We start from the raw sequence: 17,849 nt of genomic DNA on the forward strand, positions 1-17,849 counted from the left end.
TGCTAAAAGTTACTCGGAAATCATTATTTTGGATTGGACCACTGGTAAGGTTGAGCAATGTATGGCTACTACGTTGGTTGATATTAACAATGGAAATGTCGCTCACTCGGTTATTGTCGTGGATGGACAAACACTTTCGGAAATCGATGCAAATCAAACACTATCTCTGTTATTTTTCGATCTCGTTGTTCAAGCCGATTCAGTTATTTGTTGTCGAGCAAGTCCAAGTCAAAAAGCATCCCTGGTGAAGAAGATTCGAACAAAGGTTAATAAATCTATTACCTTGGCTATTGGTGACGGTGCAAATGATATTGCCATGATTCAAGAAGCGCATGTGGGAATTGGTATTAGTGGAAAAGAAGGTCTTCAAGCAGCTCGAATATCTGATTATTCAATTGCTCAATTCCGGTTTCTACAGCGATTGTTGTTTGTTCACGGTCATTGGAATTATATTAGAACAGGAAAATATATTCTCGGAACTTTCTGGAAAGAATTTCTCTTCTACATGATCCAAGCTGTCTATCAAAAATGGAACGGATATTCCGGAACCTCACTTTTCGAATCCGCATCCCTTACCGTCTTTAACACGCTTTTCACATCCCTTTGTGTTATTTTTCTCGGAGTCTTTGATCAGGATCTTTCGGCTACAACTCTTCTCGCTGTTCCAGAATTGTATACGTATGGACAACGTGATGAAGGATTTAATCTGAAGAAATATTTTGGTTGGACTTTCATGGCTGCGAGTGAAATGATTATCATTTGGTTTTTGGCTTATGGTCTTTTTGGAGAATCGAGGTTTACGAATGATAATACGTTGTATTCTTTGGGGGATCTTTGTTTTACGGCGGCCGTGGTGATTATTGTTTCGAAACTTCTGTAAGTACTTTCTTTTTGGACTGTGTTTGTGTTGTGAGGGTTGCAGTCTAGAAGGAGGTTTTGATGTTTAACTGGTGTGATTTTGAATATGGATTGATGACATAATCCGAGTGGATTGGATGTTCTCAAGTATCATTACATTGAATGAGTTCAATGACCATCAAGCATTTTCAGACTGCAATCCTAACTACTAAACCCCATACCCTTCATTCCATCCCATCTACTCCCACAAAAAACTAAAACAACTTCAGTATCCTCGAAATGCACAGCAAGACCTACATAACAGCCCTCGGCCTCATCCTCAGCATAGGCGGCTGGTTCCTCTGGAATCTCCTCCTCTCTTCCCTCTACAGTCCCAAAGCCCTAACCTACAATGTTCGCGATGGATTCATATATCAATTTGGAAGAAATCCCCTTTGGTGGTGTACACTTATTATTATTCTAGCGGCGGTTTTCTTACTCGAAGTGGGTGTTAGTAGTGTGAGGAGAACTTTTTGGGGGAGCGATATAGAGGTTTGGCAGGGGTTGGAGAGGGATAGGGGGGTAAGGAGGAGGTTGGAGAGGGCGGTTAGGGAGGGTAGTGGGGGTGGAGAGGAGGGGAGGAGAAGGTGGGGTTTGGAGGTGTGTTGTTGTGGGGAGGAGGAGGAGGTGGTGAGTGATGTGGAGAGAGAAATTTTGGAATTGTTGGGGAGACCGAGGGTTATGCATGGGAATGGTAATGGGAGTGGGGCAGGGAAAGAGAGAGAGAAAGACCTATGAGTAGTGGGACCGGAGTAAACAGAACATCGATATCTACACACTTAAGAATGAGAAAGGGAAGTTTAGTCGATACTGGTGGTGGTGGTGGTGGTGGTGTAGAACTAGATCAATACGATGACGAAGCAGATCATGGTCATAATCATGGTCATAATCATGGTCATAATCATGGTCATAATCATGGTCATGCAAATACAACAAGTCCAATCGATACACTTGGAAATGCAGCTGGAACAGAAACAGGAACTGGAACTGAGAAAGGGACAGGAACAGGAACAGGAACAGGAAATGGAAAACCGACGAGTAAAGGGAATAGAGTCAGAGTCAAAGCCAAGAGAATCGGAAGCGGAAGAAGACTTTTTAGTTTTAGTTCGCCGGCGTGATGGGTTGGGATGGTATGAGTTATGATGGTATGAGTATGAATGAGTTATGGGTTATGAATGAGATGAGGAATTGAAGAAGGGAAAGGGGAAGAAGAAAGGAAGGGAGTAGAGGAAGATAAGGAGTAGCGTAATAGCAATAAAAAGTTCAAAATACAAAATACAAAATACAAAATACAAAATACAAAATACAAAATACAAAATACAAAATACAAAATACAAAATACAAAATACAAAATACAAAATACAAAATACAAAATACAAAATACAAAATACAAAATTGAAAATGAATGGAATGATTAAAATAAAAAATCTGGGAGGAATATGTGTTATATTATAGGCGTGATACCCATGTAGAGATGTGGTGCGATGTGGGTGTATGGGTGTATATGGGTGGATGAAAGAGTGAGAGGAGTGGGTTACTACTAGGTAAGGATACTAATCTTACTTACTCAATATTGAATTTGATACTGGGGTTTGTTTGGCATTATAGTTTTTAATACAGTGTATTTATATTTTTACTTGTAACTTGTGATTTTTGTATTGGATATCATTGACGAGGATGAAGATGAGGATAATAATACTATTTTATTATACCCGTAAATGCTAACAATAAATATTACGCTAAGAATAAAAACCCAGCCAATATAGCTCTAACTTTCTATGACTCTGATTGGTACAAAATTGTCTTCATAAATGTCGTGCAAGCTCTTGTTACCTAGGTAGCTTTTGATCATCTTCGTCAATACGCCCAGCCATATAATCCAGCCATGATTCCATCCATGTGCTGCTACCAAAATATACCCATCTAGCCATTCCCTTTTCGTATCTTCCTTCTAACCACTCATCTCATATCTTCCATCATCCCACCATAAACTCTTTGCTCATCCTTAACCTCAATGACAACTCAATCCATCAATCCATAAAATCAACATATCCTCTAAACATATTGATGAAGTCCTGATCCATCTCACCAACCCAAGCAGGTTCAGGTCGAATATTGGCCTTTATACCAAACTTCTGCTTTTCTCCCTTCTTATTCTCTTCATTCTCCTCATCATCTAGAATTTCAGATCCCATCTCATTGGCCCATGCTGGAGCACTACTTCCACTGGTAGATTTCATGTCCTCGGAATTCTTCATCGTGCTCCGAAGACCACTCTCATCATCTCCATCATCAACTCTTCTTCTCTTCATCTGAGGCAAAGCTGGACTGTCATCATAACTATGCTCATCTCCATCTCCCTGATTATGACTCATCATATTTCCATTGCGAAAATCTCTCATCCATGGACTAGATTGCTGTCGCTTCATAGATTGCATGACAACATCCAGATCGTCATCATCAACTTCCGCCTGAGTATTTCTTTTCTGTGCCTGACTCATCAAAGGGCTAGAGAATTGTTGAGTATACGCTTCCTCGGAATCAAATGCCGCAAAATCAAATACATTATTAGCGAAGCTCGTGTTGAGTTTGGGTGTAGCGGGTCGAAGGTTCATGGAATCATCTAGGCCTATCATTGCATCTTCGAGACTACCCGTTGGATCATCAAATGAATCTTCAGCAGAATCCTGTTGACTCTTACTCTCATATCTAGATATACCCATAGCTGGAGGTGGTAATTGAGTTGCTGGAATAGAGACACTCTTATCCTTATGCATATCGCCTTTCAAAAGAGTAGAAGGTGACGGAAATTCATACCCATCAGAATCAAAAGGATCCGATTCATCTTTCTTCTCGGACTCAGAGGCACCTTTATTCATGAAGGAAAGACTGAACATCTCTCCATTGGCGTATGAGAACTTCGGTTGATTTTTCGGAAGTCGAACAGATGTATCTTTCTGAATGCTTGTATGTAATTTATGTAATTTTTGATAATCTTTAGATGCCACATCGGGATATATTACTGGAGGTATGGTTTCCGAAAGATCAATTACTTCCACATCATGTTGATCGGAACCTGAAGCACCTGATGGCATAAGTCGAGGTTTCTTGGCCAGTTTTGGGAGTTGCTTGCTATTAGAAGATTGAATGTTCATAGGCTTGGTCACAGCTCCTTTGATCTTATTGCTAGACTTCGAACCTTGATCTTCGATACTGTCGGTTGTGGACTTCTTCCTGGTAATTTTCCTAGGTTTATCAAGTCCCTCCCTGCAACACCTATGCTTGCAAAGCTGGCCGTTCTTCAATGTATTCCCATCACGACAATGATGATTGCATGCCCACTTTCCATTATACATTTTGACTGCTTCTGGTTGATCGACCTCATCTCTTGATCTCTTATTGTTGACAGAATTGACCAAATCGACTGTGTCAATATCAATAAAGGCATCAGATCCATAATCACTAGAAACTCGACGTCCACCCTCAACTTGCTTAGCTGCTGCGAGCATAGCATCATCATCAATCCCATCGTCAAATTCATCAGATGTAGCCACTTGCTCTGTTCTCGACTTATTCATGATGGATTGCTCTTCGACCACAACTTTGGGAGGAGGAAATTCAACCGCAGGGATATCGTGATTTAAAACGCAAGATTGCAGAGTACCAACAATCTCATCGCATGCGAGCCAACATTTTATCTCATCATCCGGTGATGAAAGCTCGACGGTGAACTGTTGCTTATTGCCATTCAACAATCGTTTGATATTTCCACGCCAGAAATACACCAAGGTTCCACTCGATATTTCGGCTATAAACGTCAAGAATGGTATCCTACCCAACCAGTTTGGTACTTTATCATTTTTATATCCAAGGACAGCATTGACTTTGACCTTTGGCTGCGCCCCTGCTTTTGAAAAGGCTCTCCCTAAAATCTCGGCTGTGAGAGTCAACCGGGGAAATTCCATCAAATTATCCTTCATTTTTTTCCCAAATGGAGGGTTCTTGCTCATGACTCTCTCAATTCCTGCTGTATCAAGTCCAGCAAGCTTTTCCACTGAATTGACATTATTGCCAGCCAACTTGCGCAACGATGCTGGTCCAATTTGTGGGACTTGTCTCAATTGTAAAGATGAGTGCTCCCAGAAGCCAGCTGCAATACTCCTAGAAAGATCGAGAGCAAAGCGTGTAGAGATTGAATCACAATCAAAGGCTTTACAATCAATAACACATCTAATCAAACGTTGAACTCGATCCAGTATGATATTAGTCTCCATGCTAAATTGTCGGCTGATGATTCGAAAGTCATTAGTGGCCAAAGGTTCAATCCCACCTAGCTGGACCTGAATCATGAGAAAGATTTTATGCGCTGTCGTTGATATGTTGTCCTTGATGGGAAACTTTATCATCGGTGATTTGTTGAATTCCCGAAGACTGGATCGCTCATTTGGTTTCATTCGTAGATCTTTAAATTCGGCTGCTTGACATACGGTACTCAAGATCTGTTCTGTCTTTGAATGACGAGGAATACTCAAGAGTAACTTCATCGTTTCGAATTGAACCATATATCGGCTCATAGCAGCACCATATTCCGTACAAGAGAAAAAGTCCTCCTTTGTGACGAGTTCATAATCTTGAAGAAGCTTAATGTCTCTTTCGCAGACCAACTCGAGCTGCTGATCCGCATCCCTACTAGGAGCTACTCCAGAAAACTTATAATAATTAGGATTCTGTCTCATCCTAACACTCAAGAAAGTCCCTCCTAACCATACTTTGGCTTCGTAGGCGGTCTTGATGGTGCGCAGTCCAATTTCTGAGTTCAAATGCTCAATAAGATTCAAATGTAACGTGCTCTCCAAAACATCCTGACCCGAGATCATCTTCTTGTACCGATCTGTGTTGTCCATTCGGGTCATGATGATTGCAGTGGCACTGTCATCGAACTGAGGTCTTCCTGCACGTCCTAGCATTTGCATAACCTCAAGGTCTGAATATTCAACAAGACCACTATCTTGGAAGCAGACTGTGCCCTTTAAAACCACGAGCTGACAGGGTAGATTGACTCCAACCGCAAGCGTCGAGGTGCAACAAATCACACTGATATCTCCTTTCAGATATGCTGTTTCAATAGCAGATCTATCTTGAGAATCAAGACCTGCATGATGATAGGCGACACCACATCCTACTAATTCTTGTAGATCTTTATTTCCTACTACTGTTCGATTGGTTGGAGCTGGCCAAGCACGATCAACATTTCTCTGTCTAGTCCAATATTCTGCAAGAATAGCCGCAGTACCCTCACACGATTTTCTTGTAAAACAGAAAACCATGATAGGCTTCTTGCATGAATACTTTTGAATCAAAGCAGGAATTTTGCCATCAAGAATCTTCTCGAAAGCAAAATCGTTTGCACGACTCTCGTACCCATGAACATGCTTTTGTAGCTTGACAGGTCGAAATTCTTCACCAAAAGTTTCTCGATGAGCAGGCAATTGACGACTACTTGAGTCTCTCCCGAGCCAAGTGGCAATATCGTGCCTGTTGAAAATATGTCAGAATCTACAGTGTCCGAGGGAAGAAAGAAACCTACGAATTCGGAACCGTGGCACTCAAAGCCACAAAACGGACATTGGCTCCAATTGAATGCATCCGAGAGACTACAGCCTCAAGAGTAGCTCCTCTCGCATCCTTAAGAATGTGAACCTCATCAATCAAAAACAACTTCACCAATTGTAAAAGCTTTTGATAATCCGTCCACTTCCTAGTAATGCTGTCCCATTTTTCGGGCGTGGTAATGATAATCGATGCACTGCCTACCCGACTCATTTCAGCATTGCTAAAGGTGGTAGGTTAGTAATTGTCTCTCGAGAAAAATAAACTCTTAGGGACACAGAACGGACTTCAAGCTGACTTGGAACATGGAGCAAGGGGAGGAAGAAAGACATGAAATTAGGTGATGATTATACAAAAGAGAATGCATCTAACAGAATCCATTTACTAACCTCGTATCACCTGTAAGTTCCGCAACAGGTAAATTCAAATGACTAAACTTCTTAGTCCAATCCTTCATACGTTCTGAACAAAGCGATTTTATGGGTGCTTGGTAAACGATTTTAAATTGTCCAGAACCATGGCTCTCAACCAGTTTGCAGATAGCTAGTTCCATGAGAGCAGTCTTGCCACTTCCAGTCGGCGCTGATACAACGATATTATTACTCGTCTTGTAAATTGGTGCAAAACATTTAGATTGTACAGCATTGAATAGTTCATAAGGGAAGACCTGTCTAAACCTATCTGGAAGTTCATGAGGGGAAACAAGCTGGATTCCATGAGCCAATGGTGGTGCATTTCCAAAGGCAATAATTTGCCGATCATTTTTGAATTGTCCGGCATTACCGGAAGAGGTTTGCTGGGCAGGAGAGAAACCAGAATTCTCTGCATTGCGATTTATGCTTTGTACTTGAGAAGCACTTGAAGATACAGCGTATTTGTCACTGGGTGAGATCTGATTTCGAGGTGTATGTGGGTTAATCTGTCCAAAGCCCTGTCCTACTTCTCGTGTATTTATTGGAGGTAACCGACGATTTGAGTTTCGACGTGAGCTAACTCTAGCACTGGGACTCGACAGATCTTGAGGGGAAGAGTTTGTAGACACATCCGGGCGTTCGAGAGGGTTCCGTGAAAAGGAATCTAAAATGGTTAGCTTATAAAGTTCATAAATCAGAGAAGAGGAACAATTGGATCATACTCAAGTTCATCGCTCGAGAAAATGGCGGCGTAAAATGTTGATTCTGAAACTGAGATTGTTGAGATCTTACTGCCTGCGTATGAAAAATGTTCTGTCCTGGAGGACTAGGTCCAACAGGCTTCTGCAACGGCATAGACGTCTGCGAAATCATATTGTTGGCAAGCTGTGTGAGAGGACTCTGTATTTGACCAGTGCCGAATGTCGAAGAATATGTTTGACTGTTTCTCGGTTTGGTTTTCAATTCGATATCCTGCAATATCTGCTGTTTGAAGTAATTATCTGCAGTTGTCAAAACTCTAGAATCATTTCCTTCACGAAAGGAATTCGAGTCTGCTTGCATATGAGAAGAGAAGCTAGGAAGAGACAAGCGGCCTTGGCTGGTGCCATTGCCATTGGCAGGATATGAAGGGAGTCTTTGCATAGATTGGGATGGCTCGAACGAGGGCCGATTCAAGTAAGCCGGAAGTGGATCATGTCTTGGAATGTTAAATAGAGCTGGCACATTTGTATTCTGACTAGGAGGAGTCATCTTCTGTGCAAGCTGCCTTGGTGCCGGACCAAAAGTGAAACCAGTAGAGGCAGGTGGTTCGACACTTTGAGCCATCAAATATCCAGATGAACGATCAAACTTAACGTTATCGTGTAGACCCCGCACACTGTTATCCTGTCCATGTCTTGAACCAGATAGTTGTTGAGCACCTCGCATTGGAGATGGTCCAAAGCTGAATCCTGTTTCCGGAGGTAGCTGTTGAGAGTCTTTACTTGCAAAGAAGTTGGTTGAAAATGATTGATTTTTACCATCTTCATGATTGGTTTCGCTATTAGATGTATCACCACTTGTATTATCCATCATTCCCTGAAGATGAGGATCCCAAGCCTTCTCCATGGTGACATCCACTTGACTTGGAGCAAGACTTCCGCCTGATTGCTGAAAAATGATCTTGAAACGTTCCAGGAGTTGACAATAGATAGATAAAATGAAGAGGGAGAAAGAGAAAATATCAGATGTCTATCTATACAGTACTGAAAGGTAATGTCATAGGATGATGAAGAATGTTGTAAAATGTGTTGAAAGCATGCAACCATGGATGTTGAGGTTCTCCTCAATTTTAGCGTCATTTCCTCTTTCACGTTTCACTTCACTTCAATCCTCACTTACAACCACATTGATATTCTTTACTGAAAGATTCAACGCAAAAGTATCTTAAAATGTATAAAACCTCAGCATAGATAGTATTCAGAAATCTTAAACCATCCTGACGTCGAGAAGGTCTACTTCTCGTGTCTATCACGTGTCAAATCTCACGTGTCGCCTACCCTTTTCCCCATCTCCATTGCCATTTTATGCAGATCAATCAATAAAACTGACTTGCTATAATCATTTATGTAATTCATCGCTGTCCAGTAGGTATCCTATGTGTATGCACCCGTGTTGTATTTTCCCATCTTGATATCATTTGCTCGTCTCGGTATTTTACCCCGCCATCTGAACCCAATTCCTAAGCGAAGCTGTCGAATTGCCATTGTACAAAAACCAGCATCAATACGCTCAAGAAACTTGAAATGATGGAATCGCTGAAGAATGCCTCAACAGTCTCAATCACACTCATGCACCACCCATTTCAACTCCCAACCAAGCCACTCCATCCAACCCAATCGCCCAAACGATCAGTCGTCCCTCTTAACCTTTCCTCTCGAACTTCCCACCCTCGAATGATGCCTCATAGGCGAACTAGGCCTACTAGTCGACAAAGATGCCCCCGCGCCTGGACCTTTCAATCCACTCAATGGATCCAACGTCAAACTCGACCTATCCTCTTCATACTTCGGCGTAAAACCATTATCAATGGTCGTCTTTTCATAACTTGCAATATTGATTGGTGGAGGTCTATTTCTTTTTCTTTCCGGACCACTGTATAGCCATGTTGCAAAGAAAACTATCGATGTACCGAAAATGAACTAAGATTATGTGAGTATTTATGAGTATCCAAAAGAAAATTTCCAAAGACTTACATTGAGAGAGACATTAAAATCAAAGAACCAAACGCTGAAAATAAAACTAAAAATAATACTAATACTTGTAGCAAAATTCTTTGCGATATTATCGCTGTAATCCATGCAAAGTGCAACGAGGATTCCACCCAAGGCTTGCATAACAATAGCAGTCCACACCACTGCATTATACCCAGCAAAGAAGCCATTCTCGGCAATTTGCTCTCCATCTTTGAACATCACTCCGAATATCAAAGATGGGAAGAGAGAATAGAAAGAGAGCTGAACATTTCTCGTCCAAATCGTAACATGAGTCGTAGATTCCTTCAACACCTTTTCGAAATATACCCCCGTAAGACCTGATATCACAGCCGCGGCCAAAACAGCCATAAGGCCAATGGGATAGTTCATAACAGGTCTGACCAATCCTTGGTCCTCTTGTATACCCTCATATGTAGCAGATCGTTTCGTAAGACCTTCGGAAAACCCCTCCATACCACGTTTCGTTAATTCGGCTGCTACTTCCACTGCACCATTACCCATTTGTCCCAGTTCGTGAAAGGATCGTGGAAAGTAAAATCGTGATTGTGAACCGTTAAGGGTGGAATGTGCAGACGGACTGCCGGTGGGTAGTTGGACAATGGTAACTCCAATCGTGAGTAAAACGAGAGCTATCCATCTTTTAGAAGACAGCGCCCTTCCTAGTAGAACCACACTAAAAATTGCCGTTGTGAGGATCTACATGCAGGAATCAGTAAATGAACATCTTGCACGCATAACAGGCAGAACCAACTTTCAATTGATACAAAACCTGGAAATGTACAGCTTCCAGGTTGCTCACAGCAGTATACTGTAACGAATTCTGCAAAGTGTACAAAGTAGCTGGGATAGCCAATTTCCAACCATCACCAGAAAATACCGACATATACAATTGTTCGAAAAGCACTGTCGCGGGCGTAGATGGAGGTAAGGTTCGTGAAATATCGTACATGGCAATCGTCAAAGAAACAGCCAACTTCATGATCTCATTAAGGAAAACTGCCGTCGAGGTAAAATATCTATGCCCACCCGCTAATGGCATTATCCTACTATAATGCATTAACTAAATCCATATTAGCTACCTCTCTGTGCCAATATTTCTTGTCGAGAAAGTGAGAGCGTCAGGATGATGTCAACGTACGAGTATGAGGGCAGAATTTTGGAAAGTAAGCTGTGAAGTATTAGCATCAATCGAAGACATCCAGAGAAGTATGTCCTCACAGTAATAAGAGAAACATGCTTCAAAGACGTCCCCATCCAACTCTGCGACGCGTCTTCTATCGCCATCGCGCTCCAAATGACCCTCTTCCTCTATTTTTGTGCCAAACCAGTGGGGGAGGACCTCCTCTCAATCCTCAATCAGTAAGCTTTATCTCTAGAACAAAGTCGTAAAAAAGTAAAATAAATTGATCATAAAAACAAGCAAAAGCCTTTGTGTGCAAGGCAAACGGTGAGATGAATACTGTAAAGGAGAGGAAGGATTTTTGAGCTTCTGGGGAAAAGTGACGATCTATTGTTCTAGGTATTCATGTTCATTGGTTTGGCGTACTTGCTTGCTTCTAGATGCCCAAAACTTGGTTGTACATATCAACCAATCACAATCAATCTAACAAGCTCTCCTACGAACCACCAAATGTGCAGGTAAGTTTTATGATTTAATCTCTACTCTACCAATATATACTCCCCAATTTATTAATTTCAGAACAATCCATCAAATCAAATCAAAACAAACCTCGCCATTCTCCTCCATACACTTCCAACCCTACCTCCAACCCCATCAATCAAGCATCAAACACCACACCACAAAGCTCACCCATCCCATTCCATCTCCAAAAACTAGAGCACCAGATTTGTGGTAGTCTTAATATAAGCGATGAGCTGGAGAGAAATCTGGGGTGAACGAATAGGATAAATGGCACGGTTAACCTTACTGTACCTAGTAGTTATGACTTGGCTTTTAGTAAATTAGTTCGCTAAGGTTATTCGTACCTAGGTATTTCCACACTGCATCATCACGCATACTCTGTACTCTGTACACTCAACATTACCCATTACCTATTACCTAATTGTCTACCTCAACACCTCACATAATTACTCAATAAGAATGAATATTCGACATTCGACGTTCGACATTCGATATTTGATATTCCATACATTATTAGTCGACATTCGACATCTGATATTTGCCCTAGGTATTCAAATATCAGTCGACTTTTCAGATCAAATATTTTCATGTTAATAATATTGATATAAATATAATATTCATAATCAAGAATGTAAGATATATATGTATCTATCTCCATCTCTCTCAATACCTATATATATACATGAATATACCCCCCTCCCCCCCAACCTTCTCTCTCTATTTATTCATCCCCAAACCAACCAATCAAAAACACCCATCCATCCATCCATCCACCACTTCTCCCTCCCCCCTCCTCCCGCGACCCCCCTCCCCGCAAAAAACTAAAATAAAGAAGGGTATAAGCAAAATGATCTATCCTATCAAACCTCAAACCAAACCCATAGATCATTCATTCAATATGAAATCGTGAAGAAAATAAGACACCTATCCGCCCACCCATCCACCCATTCTCATTCCCATCCAATTCCCCAATCACACAATTTTCTCTAATCCCCCATATTTAAAATTGAAAACATAGTTTTACATCCAGACCCCAAACAACCCAAAGAAGCGCTACCAGATACCAGATATCTCTTCATAATAAAAATATACATTAAACCTCCCCTCCTCCCTCCCTCAACCACACCAAAGCCATACACCGACCGCCCATCCCAAACCTACAAACCCCAAAACCCCTCCTCCTCCTCCTCTTCCTCTAAAAACTTCGCTTTCTCCACACTAAGGTTCCTCTCCCTCTCCCTATGACCACCCATCCTCATTCCCTCCACCCCAGAAGACCCAAACCTCGGATCATTTTGCGGCGGAGTACCCGGTCTCTTTGGTTGGGGCACTTCAATCCCAATCCCAATCTCAATTGTACTTCCACTTCCACTTGCATTTGTATTCCTCCTCATATCATTCCTCGAAACACCTCTACTATTCGTAGGCGTCTCCTCATCCTCTTGAAACTCCTGACTCCCCATACTCAAAAAATCACTCAAATCCGGACTTGGTTGTCCATATTTCATTCCCATTCCCATTCCATTCCCATTTCCATTTCCATTTCCATATCCCAAATTTCTTTCCCTTACAATGGGCGCATCGAGATACAAAGGTACACGTTCTGTACCTGGTCTAATCGTACTTGTAGAAGACGATTTCGAAAACCTTGAAGAACTTCTGTGATCTACAAAATCCGGTGGTGATTTACCAACTCCAGCTTCAGCTTCATGTTCCTTGATAATTTTCTCGCGCATACGTGCTCTTTTTTGACGTAGTGCCTCGAGAAGTGCCTCTTCTTGCTTCGTAACTTGCATCATACGACCACTGGTTGTTGTGCGAACGGAGTCAGTTTCGGCATCGATTTCTCGAGGAGATAGCGGTGGTGTCGGTTGCTGCTGTATGGACCTTTTGGACGAGATGGAAACATTTCTTTGGGATGAAGTTGGTCGAGAGTCTTGTGACTTTAGAGAATCTTGTCTCGTAATCGTTGGTGTCGTTGGGGTTGTTGGTGGCATCGGCCATTGAGATAATCCTCCATTCGACCCCGGAATCGTTAAAAATGCACTTGGCTGAGCGGCTCCCTTCTTGGTGGACGATGAATTCTTCAAAGCCGATTGTTTCCTTACAGGATTTTTCGTTATACTCAAGCGGTTTTGAAGTACAGGAGGAATAATTTCACTTTCAGCATGTGAAGGAGCTTTACCAATAGATATATTATCACGAGATTTCGATGGTTCGGTATCCGAAAAATCCTCTTCTGAATCGGATGATAATGACAGTACACTACTTTGGTGTAAATCTGCATTCGAAAATACACTTCCTCCGGTTTGTCTTGATGTTTTGGTGTTGCGACTGGATATACTTCCGGTACTGGATATACCCAGGCTAGAATGACCCGTGCTCTGAGAAATCACACTGTTGCGAAAATTGCCATTGGTATTCGAACGTGCATTCTTCCACGAAATTGTATCCTTTTCTCCAGAGCTGGAATGTAAATCTTCTAGTCTTCGATGTCCTTCTCGTTTCTCAGAATTGAGTGATCCCGGCTGCCGACCATTACCCTTTTCTGACGTGCTGGGAAATAAATTGAAATGTTCGGGAATGTTTGATTCTGGTATTGATTTCATCTGAGCATTCCGAGTTGATTGTTCATAGTAATCATATGAATCGTTCAAGCTAGGCTGAACTTGCACCTGATCTCTTTGGTCTCTGGACTTTATGGATGAGATGCTTGGCTTTTGTGATTGTAATGACTCTCTGGAAGCCGCTTTGGCAAGCCTATTCCGAATTGAGCCACTTTGTTTGGAATAATCAAAAGTATTTTGTGATACTGCCGATGGTCGTCTTTCTGACCTATGAAATAACGAGGACAAACCCTGCCTCACAGACTTCTTACGTTCTGGCGACCCTAAATGATTATCATTCATACTCGAGAGATTGTGACCGGCTTGATCCCAAGGATCTGTCGAATCGACTTGTAAAAGTGGACTCCTATTCACCACTGGCGTAAGTCCTTTTCGGAGAGCTAGATCTCGTGCAGAAGATGCAGAAGTTTGTTGTGATATTGAAGCCGGTAACTTTTGACGATCATAATACGATTTTAAAGTAGATGTAGAATCCTCATTCCTCAATCGATGTGTTATAGTAGAAGTTTCCGTAGCCATATCCTCCCCAAAAGGTTGACCTAGTGCATTAGATGAAGCCCTCCCTCTAACACCTGTCTGTCTAGGGAAAATACCCGATTCTCCATCCCACTCATCATAATTACCACCATCATTCATTGATCTCGCCGAATGTGTAGTTTCTGAAATAGTGATGCTCATTCGGCTAGACCGAGAACCGGGTCTCTTCCAATCTCCGGGTTCCGCAGTGCCAGTTCCCAAAATTTGTTCTGCTTTTGACAAGTTTCCTGAAGATAACTTTGACATAGGTGGAGGTACTTGATATGATTTTTCCTTGCTCGAATTACCCTTGCGCCCAGGAATGGGGAATGAGAACTTCGAAGTTCGCCCCATCTTGATGAAGTTCTAAGGAACCGGTTAATGGCTGGTAGAGGTAGAAGTATTCGTAAGTGATTTGGTCGACCTCGGTATGCCTTCTTCCTCCAAGATCGCTATACGTAGCTATATCTGTGTATACAACGCTGTGCTATTATGAATCGAACCACCATTACCGTCCCTCAATGAGCATCGTGTCTTTAGATCGTGAATTACCTAGGAGGGGCTTTGAATACCGCTGAACGTAGTTGAATTCCAGAATGGTTATAAATTTATATATATATAATATATATATATATCTCTCTCTATAGCTGCGACAGGGCTGACAATGCAAAGTACTCGGTATTTGTTATCATAAAGTCGTTGAAAAAGAGGGTATATTTTGATAGATAGTGGACGTCAAGCAGTCAAGTCAGGAAACCAAAATAGATAAACAAAAGAAAAAGAAAAGATTCCTAGTAAATTCGAATAATTCACATTATTTCATAACAGGAAATTGAGTTACCCGGGAAGATGGTTGCAAGTTAGTTTTACTTACGGATTGGTAGGATGAATTGATCGTGTCAAATGGCAATCTCAAGGATGCCCCATCCTTGATCAAATGGGAAATGGATCCTGCGCAACAATTTAGGAGCATGACTAGGATTATCTGTTACGATTTAAAAGTTTTGGTCCAGGGTATTTATCTTCAGATCAGGGTATCATAAGTGGTTGATGATTAAAACACCTGCCTAGTAGGCCTTTCCATGATAGTTAGTGTATCGCCTAAAATTGAAGACATTGTTCGGAAGACGGGGGTTGGTTAAAGCTTAATACAGAGTACGGAGTAGAGATTAATGATAAATTTATTCTTGTAGATTCCCTAAATGAGGGGTTTGCCGGCCCGCCTGCTTTAAATCACGGAATTGGTATAGCATATATGCGTAAAGATTCCTTATGAGCTTATACAACGGAGTAAAAGTACATATATGGAATAGGAAGAAGATGCGGCTGCTGAAGCCTAGGTAGTACTGTGACAACATGGTGTTGTATTGAGATGAGATCTCGTTAGCATCATGATTCATGAAAGGGTACTTGAAAATCCCATTCCATCTCATCCCATCAAAATTCATGAAACCATGTCAAACCAAAAGATATCACTCAATTGGTACAAACTCACAAAGAGCCAGACAAAAGTAAATACCATAATGATAATCCATAAGTCTTACTACACATTACGCATTGGCTTATTTCATACAAGATTTTCACGAATCAGCTACTTACTAAATAACATCCATCCACCCACCATCCCCTTGATCAGTGGCACAAACAACCTTCACCACCGATCAGACACTAGAAAATCAACGAACCATCTTCTGGTATTCCATCCGATCTAACAGTCCAAAACTATCGAACAGTCTAACTTCATCTTCTCCATCCTACATGACGTATGTCGGCCGAGAAATTCTAGAATCAATCAATCACTTTAAACTTCTCCTAACAATATACTATACTTTCCGAAAAACTACAATCTTGACGTAAAAGCGAGTAGGCCAGGTATATAAAGTTTTACATAAGCCCACCCATCCATCTAAATACCAAATACCAAACACCAAACACCAAACACCAAACACCTAATACCAAAATCATGCTCATATCATCCATATACATGCCATGTGCATCACACATGTGAATCAGGGAGCACATACAAAACTCGGGACCTTTTCCAATCTCCAATTTCCATAGATTAATAAACATTCCCCGCTACATCTTTACACCAACCATGTGATAGATTCGATACATCAAGCATGTGATATGATACACCCCTTTCCGAAATTAAAAGGAAAAAAAAAAAAGGTTCCTGCTCATTCCTCCATCCATCCTGAAAGTCTCGGAATATCATGTTAATCAGTTATTAGATTGGTTACCTGTGATTTGGGTCCTTTCAAATCCTTTATACTTATTATGGCGCGACACACTCTTTACTCCACATCATCACGAACCTCTTTCGTGGTTACAGGAGTTCGCGATATGAAATAATATTTAATTATCCATTCACTAACTAGGACTACTTTTTCCATTTTTCGATCCCCTCTCCCCCAAAAAACAAAAAGCCCAAACCCCAGAAAACCGCCAATCAAAATCCAAAGAACATCAAAGGAAAAAGGAAAGAGAAAAAAAAAATTTAAACCCAGATCTTCCGATTCCCCTCCAATTCATTCATGATCTCCGATAAAGAAAAAGCAAAGAAAAAGAAGCAAAAAAAATGATTTACCCTTTCTTCCCTCATTCCCCGGCCCCAACCCAACGGTTCATCAACTTTCACTGGTTCAGCTGGAAACCCACCAAACCCCAGGCCTATTCACTAAACCACGCCCCCTCCTTAAAAAGCCGCTCAAGAAGGAAAATGGAAAGGAAGAACCAAAAAAAAATTAAGGAAGATGTGGGAGAAGGTTCGAGCGTAGAATCATACAAATGCTTCTGGCGTGGTAGGGGAGGGGATATAGAATGGTACTACTATGAATGATATGAATGGATAAATAGTACCTAGGTATTACTATGATGATATGATACAGTTATAAACTTCATGACCTGATGAATTGAATCTTAATTACATTGTAAGACTTACATAATCTTACCTACATACCCTCCCTACATGTACTGTGTACCTACTGGGGCTTGCCGAGGATGTTTCTATGTTTATAGCACCGTAATAATGAAATAGCCAGACCACCAAAAAGAGCCACCACTTCAATTACAGGAACCACGGAAAACACCGATAGCTTAATAACCTTAATAATATCGGCCGAAAAATTAAAACCCCAAATACCAACCCCATATATCAAATTATATATCAAACACACCACCAAAATTTAAAATTCTAAAAATCAAAAATAATACTCCATCCATCCATCCATCCATCCATCCAATCTCCAAGTCTCCATACCGACCAAATCTAAACCATCCCATTCCATCCCCTTCCCACCCCCTCTTCCTCCATCTCTCTTCTTCCATCCCATCATTTCATCTACACTTTCTACTTTCTGCTTCACACATACACACATTAGCATAT

General features: G+C 41.3%; 5 protein-coding genes across 5 annotated transcripts; 1 reads left to right on the forward strand and 4 right to left on the reverse strand.

The window, feature by feature from the left end:
- Window positions 1-61: 61 nt before the first annotated feature.
- Window positions 62-2,015, forward strand: SS1G_11637 (hypothetical protein; the record flags this gene model as incomplete). Its single annotated transcript, XM_001587594.1, has 3 exons — window positions 62-876; window positions 1,128-1,527; window positions 1,692-2,015. 3 exons carry the CDS (start codon window positions 62-64, stop codon window positions 2,013-2,015), a joined length of 1,539 nt encoding a protein of 512 aa, XP_001587644.1.
- Window positions 2,016-2,927: 912 nt separating this feature from the next.
- On the reverse strand, window positions 2,928-8,528 carry SS1G_11638 (hypothetical protein; the record flags this gene model as incomplete). The annotated part of the gene is made up of 4 exons (XM_001587595.1): window positions 2,928-6,432; window positions 6,485-6,730; window positions 6,897-7,399; window positions 7,713-8,528. The coding sequence occupies 4 exons, from the start codon at window positions 8,526-8,528 to the stop codon at window positions 2,928-2,930; spliced, it is 5,070 nt and encodes a 1,689-aa protein (XP_001587645.1).
- A 782-nt stretch (window positions 8,529-9,310) lies between these two features.
- Window positions 9,311-11,413, reverse strand: SS1G_11639 (hypothetical protein; the record flags this gene model as incomplete). The annotated part of the gene is made up of 5 exons (XM_001587596.1): window positions 9,311-9,601; window positions 9,656-10,372; window positions 10,458-10,722; window positions 10,815-10,844; window positions 11,406-11,413. The coding sequence occupies 5 exons, from the start codon at window positions 11,411-11,413 to the stop codon at window positions 9,311-9,313; spliced, it is 1,311 nt and encodes a 436-aa protein (XP_001587646.1).
- Window positions 11,414-12,475: 1,062 nt separating this feature from the next.
- On the reverse strand, window positions 12,476-14,815 carry SS1G_11640 (predicted protein; the record flags this gene model as incomplete). Its single annotated transcript, XM_001587597.1, has 1 exon — window positions 12,476-14,815. One exon carries the CDS (start codon window positions 14,813-14,815, stop codon window positions 12,476-12,478), a length of 2,340 nt encoding a protein of 779 aa, XP_001587647.1.
- Window positions 14,816-17,664: 2,849 nt separating this feature from the next.
- Window positions 17,665-17,841, reverse strand: SS1G_11641 (predicted protein; the record flags this gene model as incomplete). Its single annotated transcript, XM_001587598.1, has 1 exon — window positions 17,665-17,841. The coding sequence occupies one exon, from the start codon at window positions 17,839-17,841 to the stop codon at window positions 17,665-17,667; it is 177 nt and encodes a 58-aa protein (XP_001587648.1).
- Between the last annotated feature and the right edge of the window lie 8 nt (window positions 17,842-17,849).

Source organism: Sclerotinia sclerotiorum, genomic scaffold, assembly GCF_000146945.2.
Source record: "Sclerotinia sclerotiorum 1980 UF-70 scaffold_18 genomic scaffold, whole genome shotgun sequence".
NCBI classification, from domain to species: domain Eukaryota; kingdom Fungi; phylum Ascomycota; class Leotiomycetes; order Helotiales; family Sclerotiniaceae; genus Sclerotinia; species Sclerotinia sclerotiorum.